At 34.9% G+C, this 14,492-nt stretch overlaps 1 protein-coding gene across 12 annotated transcripts in view; it reads left to right on the plus strand.

Annotated features, from left to right (window-relative positions):
* NF1 (neurofibromin 1) overlaps nt 1-14,492 on the plus strand; it is a 289,382-nt gene that overhangs the window by 75,905 nt on the left and 198,985 nt on the right. For all 12 annotated transcript variants that reach the window (XR_010408419.1, XR_010408418.1, XM_054510962.2 and 9 more), the window contains 3 exons: nt 5,151-5,218; nt 5,470-5,545; nt 6,468-6,625. Coding sequence is in view for 10 of the 12 variants with exons in the window: in XM_054510962.2 (XP_054366937.1) it covers nt 5,151-5,218; nt 5,470-5,545; nt 6,468-6,625 (302 nt within the window). In the remaining 2 variants the exon portion in view is untranslated. The remainder of the gene's footprint in view (nt 1-5,150; nt 5,219-5,469; nt 5,546-6,467; nt 6,626-14,492) is intronic.

Below are 14,492 nucleotides of genomic sequence, written 5' to 3' on the forward strand. Positions count from 1 at the left end.
ATTAATGAACATTATTAATAAACTGAGTATAAATAAATTCACTTCACAAAAATTGTTTCTTAGTTTTGTGTAATATTGGATCCTAGCTAATTTAAATGTGAATCCTTACAGTATATGATTCATACTTTTTCATTTTATTTTGTATATTGATTAAGGAATTATGAAAAATGTTTTTAGTGTCTGACCTAAAAGAAGATTTAGTTATGTTAACTGTGAAAACCTCAATAGTTCTGCAATGTAATTGTCAAAACACCTTGTTTATTGTTTTCCTAACATTTGCTTTAAACTCAGTAACTGTTTCATCAGAGATGTAAAAAGGCTATATCTAGGGGCGCCTGGGTGGCTCAGTCAGTTAAGCGTCTGCCTTCAGCTCAGGTCATGATCTCAGGGTCCTGGGTTCGAGCCCCATGTCAGACTCCCTGCTCAGTGGGGAGTCTGCTTCTCCTTCTGCCCCTTGCCCCTTGCTCATGCTTTTGTGCTTTCTCTCTCCTCTCTCTCTCTGAAGTAAATAAACAAAATCTTTAAAAGAAAAAACGTCTATGTAGATCAATACTATAAGGCTGTGTTCTATTTCTATTACCGATTTTAGGTCATTACTATTATAAGACCGAGCAACAATTAAATCACTTTCAGTAACTTTAATAAAGAAATAAAATGGATCATTTTAGCTATTATGTTAAGTGGACAACAATTGTTTTAAACTATAATAAACCGCAATTCAGTTCACAGTTGAAATTTTTAAGATCTTAGAGTCTATCATTAAATGTTAGTTAAGGATGATAAAATTTAGAGATTTTCTCTTTGTATAAAATTTAAGAAGTATAAGCAGATTTTTGTGATTTTTCATAGCTGTTTAGTGACATTTCAGAAATAAATCTAGTCCTGGTTGCCCCTAAGTAGGTACTTGTTTAAAACATCAGTTTTCTTAGAAATGTTTAATCTGTAATAATTAATTTAAATGGTTCCCGATGTCCAAATAAGAGAAACTAAATGTGTAAATAAATGTCTCTTTTTATTGTGATAAGTCATCCCCATTGACTGTAACCGCCTCATGAATGTAAATTTAGAGTATAGCTGATAAATGTGTAAAGTATAAAAATGCCAGTATTAAATAGGCCGGCAAAAGTTGGCTGTAGGTGACAATGGTGAAAGGAGTGGTATCTTCCTGTAATATGTTTTAAGTTCACTTTATGAGCACCGGGTGTTATACACAACTAATGAATCGTTGAACACTACATCAAAAACTAATGATGTCCTATATGTTGGCTACCTGAACATAATAAAAAATAAATAAATAAAACGCACAGCATTTGTTAAGAAACTGTGTTCAAGAAACCATGCTAAGTGCTAGGATTACAAAGATTAATAAAGTATTGAATCTGTCTCCACGGAACTCATGACCTGGTATATGAGACAAATATATTATTACCAAATTATTTGCAAAGTAATGTGGCAAACTCAGGGTGAGCATATAGTGAGGGACGAGGTATGTATTTGGGGGTAAGACTGGTTAAGAGGAAAAGAGCAAAATATGGAGGTACAAGAGCCGGCCAGATTGTGTTAATAAAAGCAGAGTGATATTTGTTGCATTTTCAGCATGTGCCACACATTATCCTCTGCAGTTTCGTGCCTTTTCTCATCCATCCTCACAGGAACCCTGTGAAGCACATAGTAGTATTATCATCCCCTATGTAGATGAGGAAATTGAGGCGTCAGTGTCATTTTCAAGGTCAGACAGCTAGTGAGTGGCACGGGAAGATTCATATCGCATCAGCCTGTCTCTAGAGCCAACTGTTACACAATTGTGCTTATGGGTTATATAATTTAAAAAAAAAGTGGCCATGGGAAGTGATGGAAAGGCTTTAAGGCAGGATCAGTATTTTATTTTAGACATACCACTTTGCTTGAAATTTGCAGGATGGCAAAAGTTTACATGAAGTTCTGGGACTTGGTTGTATAGTAACGTGAGTGAAAAATGAGGGTAGAGCAGGTCTTAATGGAATGGGGGTAGGGTAGATAACCAATTTGGTAATGGTATTTAGGAAGTAGAGTACACCAAAATACATAAAATACATCACCTAACATGTGGTGATTTAGATACGTGAGGTTAAAGAGAAGTATCACCAAGTATTACAGAGCAAGCTGATTGACGCGGGAAAGGAAAGGAAGGATTGATAGCAGTAAAGAGCATAGCCAAGAAAATGATAAATTTAGTTTTACATCTATTGCCTTTGAGGTATGGGTTGGCTGTCCAGTCAGAAACTTGTACAACTGGAATAATAAAAGGCATATACTTTGGAATTAAGAATAGACTACTGTGTATAACATATTCATGGTGTCGTAAAGGTAAAGTTAATGAACGTGGGAAGGCAAAAAGGCTCAAGAGCACTTTGAAGTATAATGCCATTATTTGGAAATCAAAGGAGAGCAAGAGCAAGGGAAGTTGTAGGAATACATTTTAAACCTGACTTAGAGAACAAATCACTCAATTCCAAGTCCAGAAAAAAGGACATTTAAATGTTTAGACAGCTTTATTACTCAAAGACTCATCTCTTAGAAAGATATTTATATAAAAATAGTAAGTACATGTATCCCTCCATTAAAAGTCCATAGGAGGCAACAAAAATAAAAATAAGCAAGTGGGACTATACCAGATTAAAAGCTTCTGCACAGCAAAGGAAGCATCAACAAAATGAGAAGGCAGCTTACTGAATGGGAGAAAATATTTGTAAATCATGTATCTAATAAGAGGTTAATATACAAAATTTGTGACAAACTCTCACCTCAATAGCAAAAAACCCTCATATTGTGATTAAAAATGGGCAGAGGACCTCAAAAATATCTATTTTTCCAAAGAAGGCCAACAGGTACATGAAAGATGTTCAGCATTACTCATCATCAGGCAAGTGCAAATCAGAACCACATGAGGTATCTCCTCACATTTCTTAGAATGGCTGTTATCAAAACAAGAAATAATAAGTTGGTGAGAATGTCCACTATTGGTGGGAATGTAAATTGGCACAGCTGCCAAGCAAAACAGTATGGAGGTTCCTCAGAAAATTAAAGGGAGAACTACCATATGATCCAGCAATTCCACTTCTTGGTACTTATCCAAAGAAAATGAAAACATTAACTTGAGAAGATATATATACCTGGTGTTCATTGCAGCATTATTTTACAATAGCCAAGGTATGGGAACAACTTCAATATCCATTGACAAATGAATGGATAAAGAAGATGTGAAATATATATATGTATTTAAAATGTACATACATGTTTATACATATGTTTAAAAATATATTTTATATCATATATAAGATACATAAAATGGAATATGTGTATTCTATATTAAAATGGAATATTATTCATCCATAAAGAAGGAGGAAATCTTAACCATTTGTGACAACACAGACGGACCTTGAGGGAATTATGTTAAGTGAAATATGTCAGACAGAGAAAGACAAATATTGTATGTCTCACTTATATATGGAATCTTAAAAAAAAAACAAAAACACAACCAAGCTCATAGATATGGAGAACAGAGTGGTGTTTGCCAGACGTGAGGCAAGGGATGGGAGAGTGAGCAAAATAGGTGAAGGGAGTCAAAAGGTAAAAACTTCCAGTTATAAAAAGTCATGGGGATGTAATGTACAGCATGGAACTATAGTTAATAGTACTGGATTGCGTATTTAAAAGTTGCTAAGAGAGTAGATCTTAAAAGTTCTCATCACAAGAAAAAAAATTTGTAACTACATATAGTAATGGATGTTAACTAAACTTATTGTGATTATTTCACAATATATTCAAATACTGAATCATTATGTTGTATACCTGAAACTAATATAATGTTGTATGTCAATTATACCTCAGTTAAAACGAGCAAAGTCCCTAGGCAGAGTTTTCTGCCAAAGGACTGTTACCAGTAAAATAGTTTATAGAAGGTTCATTTTTTCCAGGTATAAATCTTTTTATAGATGGGGACAACACATTTACGGAAGAGGAAATAAAAATATCTAATACATTCATATGGAGAAATGTTTAGTCTTGTTTTTAAAGTTCAGTCCACTATTTTGAACAATCAGATTAGCAAAATAAAAACAAAAACATGTTTTATATGACAAGAATGTTGATAAGGCTACTTTCATATGCTGCTTGGTGTGAGTGACATTTGGCCCAACCTTCTGAAAATCAGCTTGGCGATATTTATCAAGAGCCTTAAAAAATATTCATCTCTTTGACCAGATAATTCTACTTCTAGATCTTATCCTAAAGAAATGAACAGTAATATGGAAAATATTTGGATATAAAAGTGTTTATTAGTGTTATTTATAATAATGATATATTAGAAATATCTTAAACATACAATTGGAAAATGTTTAAATAACCAGTGACTTAATATATTGACTTAAATATGCTGAAAGACACCAGAGCATACTTAAACAGACTGTGGCTTTGAAACCCAATTCAATAGTTTGTTAGATCTGTAACCTCAGAAACACAATTTGCTCATTTATAATATCTGAAAATATTAAGATTTTGAAAGAAATACATTAGATTAAAAATACCTGGCTTGTTGTAATTGTTAAGTTATAGTTACTATCATATTTAGAGTCATCATATATGTATGAGGAATTTTTAATGATATGGAAAAAATTTGGGATACTACATAAAATGAAGAGAACAGGTTTGGTTTAGCCTTTATGATCTCAGTTGTGGTAAATATATTTGTCTTATACTTGCGTACAAAAAGGGATGGAAGAAAGTTCATCACACTGTTACCTGTGATTCTGAATGGAACGAATCATGGATGATGTTTTAAATTCCCCTTAGAATGTTGTGTATTTTTTAAATTTTCTACAATGACCATGTGTTTTATACTTTAAAAATCAATTATTATTAAAAAAAAACAAACCAAGAACCTTTGAAATTCAAGGCATGTTTGCTTTTCAAATTTGTCTTTAGTGGACATAATCAGTGAATTTTTGGTTTATATTAATTGTCTTTACCTTCACATTGCTTATAAATAATACTGGAACTAAAGTTTGTATGTAAAAGGAAAGTTTAGTTGGTTTATTTGTTTGTTTTTACAAGTAGCTCTGAATTTGTGTTAACTAATCTTAGAGTTAATTAAAAAAATTTTTTCCCCCCAGAAACTGCATTTAAATTTAAAGCCCTAAAGAAGGTCGCACAGTTAGCAGTTATAAATAGCCTGGAAAAAGTAAGTTATAACCTCTTTGATATTAAAATTTTGTTAAATTTTGCTTGTAAATATTGCTGTCTTTACTATTTGAATCAAAAGTCATGACTTCAGTAATAATTTCACATTAATATTTAGGAGGCATGCATTACAGTATTCTTATGAAGGAAATGAGAAGTTTGTAATATAATTGGGGTTGTGTGACATTTTGTTTACTATATTTTGAAGATACCCCTGCTTTCATATAAAAGCATATGTTTTGTTATTTATAGGCATTTTGGAACTGGGTAGAAAATTATCCAGATGAATTTACAAAGCTATACCAGATTCCACAGACTGATATGGCTGGTAAGAATAAGATTATTCATCTTTTAAACTCTTCCTTATGAGGTAAAAGCCTATCACTTTCCAGATTATTTATGTTAAGGTGCTTTTACATCTTGTCAGCTGACGTCAAATAGGAAATATTATTTTTCTCTTATATTTCAAAATTTCCCTCAATCCTTTTCTTTCCTTTGAGCAAATTTGCAAAAGCAGTTTGGAGTAAAGCTCTCATCTTTAGAGTTGTGGATTTGATATTTGATGGCTCTTCTTTGTAGAGAAGTACTCTTTGTATTCTGAGGCTTCATTTTGTATTTAGGGAGATGTGTATAAAGTAGTAATATCCTTACTTAGAATTCTTGAGATACAACTGTGATGCAGAGAATCCAGAATCCAGAGAGTATGATGATTCCCTGTGAGAAGCTGTCCAGTCTACTTCTTGTGTACATCACACTTTGCAAAAGGCCCTGCACATTGAGACTAAACACAAGTTTGTCTGTTCTGAAATGTAACCTTTTCTAGGATGGATCAAGATAGCTCTTTTATTTTTTTTATTTATTTTTAAAAGATTTATTTATTTATTTGAAAGAGAATGAGAGCGAGAGAGAGCATGGGGGCAGGGGCAGAGGAGGAGAATATCCAAGTAGACTCCAGCTGGGCGTAAAGCCTGATGTGGGGCTTGATCTCACAACCCATGAGATCATGACCTGAGCCAAAACCAAGTCAGACGCTTAACTGACTGAGCCACCCAGGTGCCCCAAAATAGCTCTTTTAATACATAGACAATATAATATTGCTTGTCTGCTTACCTGAAATTTAATTGTTTAAATGAACTTCCAGTTTATCTTTAAAAAATTTGACCTTTGGGTTTTTGGATAGTGCCGGCTTTTAGTTTAATGCCAGAGATATTCTCATTTAGTAATATCATTTAATTGTATTTTTCACATAGAGTGTGCAGAAAAACTGTTTGACTTGGTGGATGGTTTTGCTGAAAGCACCAAACGTAAAGCAGCGGTTTGGCCACTACAAATCATTCTCCTTATCTTGTGTCCAGAAATAATCCAGGATATATCCAAGGATGTGGTTGATGAAAACAACATGAATAAGGTGAGGAGGGCAAAGTTATTTCCATTATGTCCAGATGTCATCTAGTTCATTTTAATCAAGGTGTGTATGACTTTAGGCTTAATATTCTGTAAGCACAATAATTCAGGGGACCATTTCTAATTATGATCACTTTAGGTCTCTTTGTTTGCTGGCCTTGGCAGAGACATACTCATATAAAAATTCTTTTGAAGGGAAAATAAATGATACCCTCATTAATTAAAGATTTTAAAACAATTCTTTAGTTTCATTTTTTTACCAGAGAAGACTAAGTGATACCAGAGAAGACTAAGTGATACTTCTGTCAGTGAAACGTAGTTTCTCTAACAATTACAGCAATGGTTGCCCTATTAGAATCCATCACTTTCGTGTTATTTGCATGTACTTAGTGGTGTATCTACTTGGTGCTAATGAAATTGTCTAGTAACTATTTTCAGATATTTTAGAACAGTTTTCATAGCATTTTATTAGGAAGGTAGGATACCACATACGCTATCTATAGTGAAATTGGTACTATAACAACTGCTAATTTTAGGGGACTCTTAAAATTTTTAAAAACAGAGCAGGGTAGGGTGTTAATCTTACTGTTTTATTTGAATTTCTTTATTCAGTTTGTTTTGGTAATTGATTTTTCTTTGTTTCTTTTTTTCCTATTTATTTATTTATTTTTGCCACTTTTGGAGAAATACTTTCAGCTGAGTGAACATGAAATGGGCTCCTGCATGACTTGCCTGTGGATGGAGATGTTCAGAATCAGTGGAATGATTCAATACTTTGTAGAAATATTGGATAGGGAATTTATGCAATAGATGGCTAAATAAATGAACTTAGGTAATCCTTTAGAGTTTGTGATGCTGTGGTACACCACTTAGGTCTGTAGCCTCGCTCTTCCATTGTGAGGATACCGTTTTTCATGTTAGATTGCTTTGAAGCCTGTCAAAAGAGTAAATTTTGGGAGGGTTTCTGTTTATTGGGAAAATAAACAGAGGTAAAAAGCTATTATAAATTCAGTATTACTCTTAGGTGAACTTATATTTGAATAATCACAGCTACATCTTTCCAAATGTTTATTGATTATTTGTATATCTTCTATGAATTTCTCATTTTCCATTGAATTTTTTTTTTTTTTTAAGATTTTATTTATTTGAGAGAGAGAGGACAAGTAGGCGGAGGGGCAGAGGGAGAGGGAGAGGGAGAAGGAGACTCGCCACTGAGCAGGGAGCCTGACACAGGGCTCGATCCCAGGACTTTGGGATCATGACCTGAGCCAAAGGCAGACACTTAACCGAGTGAGCCACCCAGGCGCTCGAATTGTTTGTTCTTTATTGATGTGTAGGGTGTGTGTTGTATGTACACTTTTTACTTAGTTTCTTTTTTTAAACTTTGTTTATGGGTTTTTGTTTTTGTTTTTGCTATTTAGATATTTAAAATTTGTAGTAGTCAACTCTGTCTTTTTCTGTCTCTTAGCTTTTTTGGTCATACTGTTCCTAACCAAGATTTTATTTATTCATTTTATTGAGATATAATTCACATACCATAAATTCATTCTTCTAAAGTGTACAATTCAGTGTTTTTTAGCATATACAAAAAGTTGTGCAACCGTCACTGCAATCTAATTCAAGAACATTTTTGTCATCCCTGAAAGAAACCTCGTACCTGTTAGCAGTCACTCCTTACTCCTGTCTCACCTAGACTCTGGCAACTACTGATCTGCTTTCTGTCTCTATGGATTTGCCTATTCTGGATATTTCATATAAATGGAATCATATAATATGTGACCTTTGTATCTGGAACATCCCAAGATTTTTGAAATATACTTTTATATATTTCTTAGTACTTTTCCAGGTTAAAAAACTTAGATTTTAAAATCTTTCTGGATTAAAAAAAAGTATTTTTTTTTTAATGTATTCTCACTCTTTCCTAGTCACATTACTTATGAGCCAACCAGTATTAATGGTTGGTTGATATGTATCCCTCCTTTTGTATCTACTTGCTCATACAAACATTCAAATGAAAATACACATACATACATAGTGTGGTGATGGTTATATTTTAAAATGAAGTCACATAATATATTTTTAAGTACTCTCTCTACCCAATCTGGGGCTCGAACTCATGACCCTGAGACCAACAGCTGTATGCTCCACTGACTGAGCCAGCCAGGCATCCCAAAATGAAGTCATTGTATACACATTACTCTGCATCTTGCTTTATTTACCTAAGAGTATATCTCAGCTGTTCCTCAGAATAGTTGATAACACATTCCTTTAAGTGTTAGGTAATATTCTATTACGCTAATGAGCCTCATTTACTCAGCCATTTCACTGTGAATGGATGAATACTTAAATTTTTTTTCAGTTTTTTGACATTACATTAAATCCTTTAGTAAATATCTGTGTTCATGTATTTTTGTTAACTGATGCTTTTAATTCTATAGAGTAGAATTCCAAAACTGTGATTCTGTGTCAAGGGCATTTGTATTTAAATTTTTTTTTAAGATTTTATTTATTTTAGAGAGGGAAAGAGAGAAGAGTGCCAGCACCCGTGTACAAGTGAGAGGAGGGGCAGCAGGAGAGGGGAGACAGAATCCCAAGCAGACTCCCCACTGAGTGCAGAGCCTGGTGCAGGGCTCAATCTGATGACCCTGAGATGATGACCTGAGCCGAAATCAAGGGTTGGATACCCAACTGAATGAGCCATCCAGACGCCCCTGTATTTAAAATTTTTAATAGTTATTCTTAGATTTACACTCCCCAATATTCATCGCATGTCACATTAGAATCATAATGCCTGTTTTTCTGCATCCTCACCAGCACTGCATGGTTGTCAGTCTTCAATGAGATGAAAAAGAGTAACTGATTTTACTGCTTATGATTAGTGAGGTTCAGGATCATTTCTGTTTTGTGGTCATTTGCATGTTTTCTTTTGCATGTCTGTTCATTTCCTTTACTTATTTTCCTTTTTAAATTTTTTTTGTCAGTCTCTTTATTAACTTCTGGGACTTTTTGTCTATTAGTCTCTTACCTGATGATACCATATTTGATTTAGAAGAATGTTTTATAGTTTCCAAATTGTTAAATTTTTTGGTGATTTTTAAAGATTTAATTGTGGTTAGAAAATGGTAGTACATATTTGCTTTAAAAAGTGTTCTGTGGTCCTGGAGAAGAATGTGTATCATTTCTTTAGGGTACAGAATTTAATGTAAATGTTTAAAACTGCATGTAGAACTGCTCTGTAGCTCTTGAGAACGCCTGTAGGGGCTTGAGAGGCCCCTATGAATATGCTGTGCGAAATGCTTGGTTTAGCTGTCTGAGCTCCCCGAACCCTTAAGTAGCCAATAGACTCTGGGCAGTGTGGCAGAACTCCTTCTAGGCATTGGTAATCACACTTAGCTCTTTATTATAAAGCAAGCAAAGAACAAACAACAAACAAATAGAACCCTCAGCAGATCAGATCGGGCTCTCATTTACACATTGTAGACTGTGAACTATATGAAAAGTGGTTCTCTTTTTCATTTTATAGTTTTTGTTATTATTATTTTATTGTGTTTTTATTTCATTAGGGAAGGTAGTATCATGACTCCACACAGTGATCTCTATTATACTTATGAAACAGTAATGAGCCGCTGATCTGAAAAGCCCTGCAGGACAGTCCTCCTCTTTGTGATTTCTTAGGACCTTGGACAGCAAAGACTCTGCCATTTTTAGAACATAGCTTCCATGGAAGTTGATTCTATTCTGCTGACCAGAAGGAAAAACATGGGAAATCAAGCTGAGGATTTTTATGGGCCAGGCCTGGAAATGGCACACTTTTATTCACATTGCATTGGGTAGAACTCTGTCACATGGCCACATCTAACTGTAAGAGAACCTGAGAAATACATCTATATCCCCCAGGAACCAAGAAATGAAGGAGTTAGGAGAGAGAGGAGGAGTCAGGGATGGCTTAGACTGCTGTCTCCCTAGAATTCCCAGTTATTTCTTTATGGGTGCAAAGCTATATATCAGGAGTACCTGTCCATATAGCCAGAATAGTGCTGGCTATATGTGCTGCAAGAAGAGGTGTGGAACCTTAGTTGAAGTAAGAATAGAACTTAGAAAGAGAGACAGAGTTGTTTAGGCCAGGGTGATCAAGAAAATGGATGTTCAGAAAAGTTAGCTAGAGGATGGAAGATTCATGCAGGTGATGATAAGAAATGAAGTTGAAGAGGCAGATGTGAGCAATATGGAAGATACTGTGAACCAGTTGGGGTTGAAACTTTAAGTTTAGGGTTAAAGGTGAGACATGCAAAGTAGTGTTTTTGGCTGATAAAAAGAAATTCCAAAGTGGGAGCTGGGTCAAAATAAATGTGAGTTTATCTTTTAAAATTTTATTTACTTATTTATATTGTGGTAAAATAACCTTAAATATACAAGTACAAGTGTACATCAAGTACATTCACAGTGTTTTGCAAACATCATCATTATCTATTAGTGAACTTTTTTTAGTCCTCTTAAATTCTGTATGTTAAACATGACTTCTCATTCACCCTATTCCTAGCCCCTGGTAGCCTCTATTCTATTCTTGGTTTCTCTCAGTTGCCTATTCTAGGTACCTCATATTGGTGCTATTATACAATATTTATCCTTATATGTCTGGCTTACACCATTTAACATAATATTTTCAAGATTGATCCATTTTGTTGCATGATCAGAATTTCATTCCTTATTGTGGCTGAATAAATATTCCATTGTATGTTATATACCACATTTTGTTTATCTCCTAGAAATTTCTTGTGTGCAGTGGTATTCCATTGTGGTTTTGATTCACATCTTTTTTTTTTAAGTTTTTTTTTTTTCTTTAAGTTTATATATTTAGGTAATCCCTACACCCAACATGGGGCTTGAACTCATGACCCTGACATTAAGAGTTGCATGCTCTTCTGACTGAGGCAGCCAGGTGCACTGATTTGCATCTTTCTAGTGACTAACAGTGTTGATCATCTTTTCATAAGCTTATTGGCCATTTGTATATCTTCTCTGGAGATGTGTCTATTAAAGTTCTTTGCCCATTTTTTAATTGGGCTATTTTTTGTTGTTGTTGAGTTGTAGGAGTTCTTTACATGTCATAGATGGTAATCGCCTATCAGATATATGATTTGCAAATGTTTTATCCCATTCTGTGGACTGTCATTTTACTTTCTAAATAGTGTCATTTGATACACAAAGTTTTTCATTTTGATGAAGTCTACTTTATCCATTTTTTTTTGTTGTTGTTGTTGCTAGTGCTTTTTTGGTTTTATATCCAATCATTGCCAAATCCAATGTTGTAAAGATTTTCTTTTATGTTCTCTTCTAGGAGTTTTATAGTTTTAGCTGTTTAGATCTTTGAGCTATCTTGAGTTAATTTTTATATATAAGGTAAGGGAAAGGTCTGGCTTCATTCTTTGCGTATGGATATCCAGTTTTCCCTGCACCTTTTGTTCAAAAAACTGTCCTTTCTCCGTTGAATGGTGTTAGCACACTTGTTGAAAATAATTTGATCCTGTATGCAAGGATTTCTTTCTAGACTTCCTATTCTATTTCATTGGCATATAGGTCTGTTCTCATACCATTACCACAGTGTTTTGATTTTTGTAGCTTTGTAGTAAGTTTTGAAATCAGGAAGTATGAGTCTTCCAACTTTATTCTTTCTCAAGATTGTTTGGGCTATTTCTTGTTACTTGATATCCCATATGAATTTCTGGACGGGTTTTTTTCTATTTCTACAAAAAAGCTGTTGGGGTTTTGATAGGGATTGCATTGAATCTGTAGATTGTTTTGGGTACTGTGGACATTTTATCAATGTTAACTCTTCTAGTCAATGAACATGGGATGTGTTTCCATTTATTTATGTCTTTAATTTCTTTTAACACAGTTTTCATTGTATAAGCTTTCACCATCTTGGTTAATTCCCAAGTATTATGTTCTTTTTAATGCTATCATAAGAGGAATTGTTTTCCTACTTTCCTTTTTAGATAGTTCATTGCTAGTGTCTAGAAATGCAACTGATTTTTATATGTTGATTTTGTATCCTAGAACTTTGCTAAATTTACTAGCTCTAACAGGTGTGTGTGTGTGTTTAAGGTGTTCTGCAAATAAGATTGTATCATCTGAGAACAGAGGCCATTTCACTTCTCCTAATTTGAATGACATTTTTTTTTTTTACATTAAGGTTCATTTTTTAAAAATTTTTTATTGTTATGTTAATCAGCATACATTACATCATTAGTTTTTGATGTAGTGGTCCATGATTCATTGTGCATAACACTCAGTGCTCCATGCAGAACATGCCCTCCTCAATACCCATCACCAGGCTAACCCATCCTCCTACTCCCCTCCCCTCTAGAACCCTCAGTTTGTTTTTCAGAGTCCATTGTCTCTCATGGTTCGTCTCCCCCTCTGATTTCCCCCCCTTCATTCTTCCCCTCCTGCTATCTTCTTCTTCTTTTTTTTTTCTTAACATATATTGCATTATTTGTTTCAGAGGTACAGATCTGAGATTCAACAGTCTTGCACAATTCACAGCACTCACCATAGCACATACCCTCCCCAGTGTCTATCACCCAGTCACCCCATCCCTCCCACCCCACCCCCCACTCCAGCAACCCTCAGTTTGTTTTGTGAGATGAAGAATTCCTCATATCAGTGAGGTCATATGATACATGTCTTTCTCTGATTGACTTATTTCGCTCAGCATAACACCCTCCAGTTCCATCCACGTCGTTGCAAATGGCAAGATCTCATTCCTTTTGATGGCTGCATAATATTCCATTGTGTATATATACCACATCTTCTTTATCCATTCATCTGTCGATGGACATCTTGGTTCTTTCCACAGTTTGGCTATTGTGGACATTGCTACTATAAACATCCGGGTGCACGTACCCTTTCGGATCCCTACATCTGTATCTTTGGGGTAAATACCCAGTAGTGCAATTGCTGGATTGTATGGTAGCTCTATTTTCAACTTTTTGAGGAACCTCCATACTGTTTTCCAGAGTGGCTGCCCAAGCTTGCATTCCCACCAACAGTGTAGGAGGGTTCCCCTTTCTCCACATCCCTGCCAACATCTTTCGTTTCCTGACTTGTTAATTTTAGCCATTCTGACTGGTGTGAGGTGGTATCTCATTGAGGTTTTGATTTGGATTTCCCTGATGCCGAGCGATATTGAGCACTTTTTCATGTGTCGGTTGGCCATTTGGATGTCTTCTTTGGAAAAATGTCTGTTCATGTCTTCTGCCCATTTCTTGATTGGATTCTTTGTTCTTTGGGTGTTGAGTTTGATGAGTTCTTTATAGATTTTGGATACTAGCCCTTTATCTGATATGTCATTTGCAAATATCTTCTCCCATTCTGTCGGTTGTCTTTTGGTTTTGTTGACTGTTTCTTTTGCTGTGCAAAAGCTTTTTATCTTGATGAAGTCCCAACAGTTCATTTTTGCCCTGGCTTCCCTTGCCTTTGGCGATGTTTCTAGGAAGAAGCTGCTGCGGCTGAGGTCAAAGAGGTTGCTGCCTATGTTCTCCTTTAGGATTTTGATGGACTCCTGTCTCACATTGAGGTCTTTCAACCATTTGGAGTCTATTTTTTGTGTGGTGTAAGGAAATGGTCCAGTTTCATTCTTCTGCATGTGGCTGTCCAATTTTCCCAACACCATTTGTTGAAGAGACTGTCTTTTTTCCATTGGACATTCTTTCCTGCTTTGTCGAAGATTAGTTGACCATAGAGTTGAGGGTCCATTTCTGGGCTCTCTGTTCCATTGATCTATGTGTCTGTTTTTGTGCCAGTACCATACTGTCTTGATGATGACAGCTTTGTAATAGAGCTGGAAGTCCAGAGTTGTGGTGCCGCCA

This window comes from Mirounga angustirostris, unplaced genomic scaffold (assembly GCF_029215605.1).
Source record: "Mirounga angustirostris isolate CCGP_5_RB_7025 unplaced genomic scaffold, mMirAng1.0.hap1 SCAF_17, whole genome shotgun sequence".
Lineage (NCBI taxonomy): Eukaryota > Metazoa > Chordata > Mammalia > Carnivora > Phocidae > Mirounga > Mirounga angustirostris.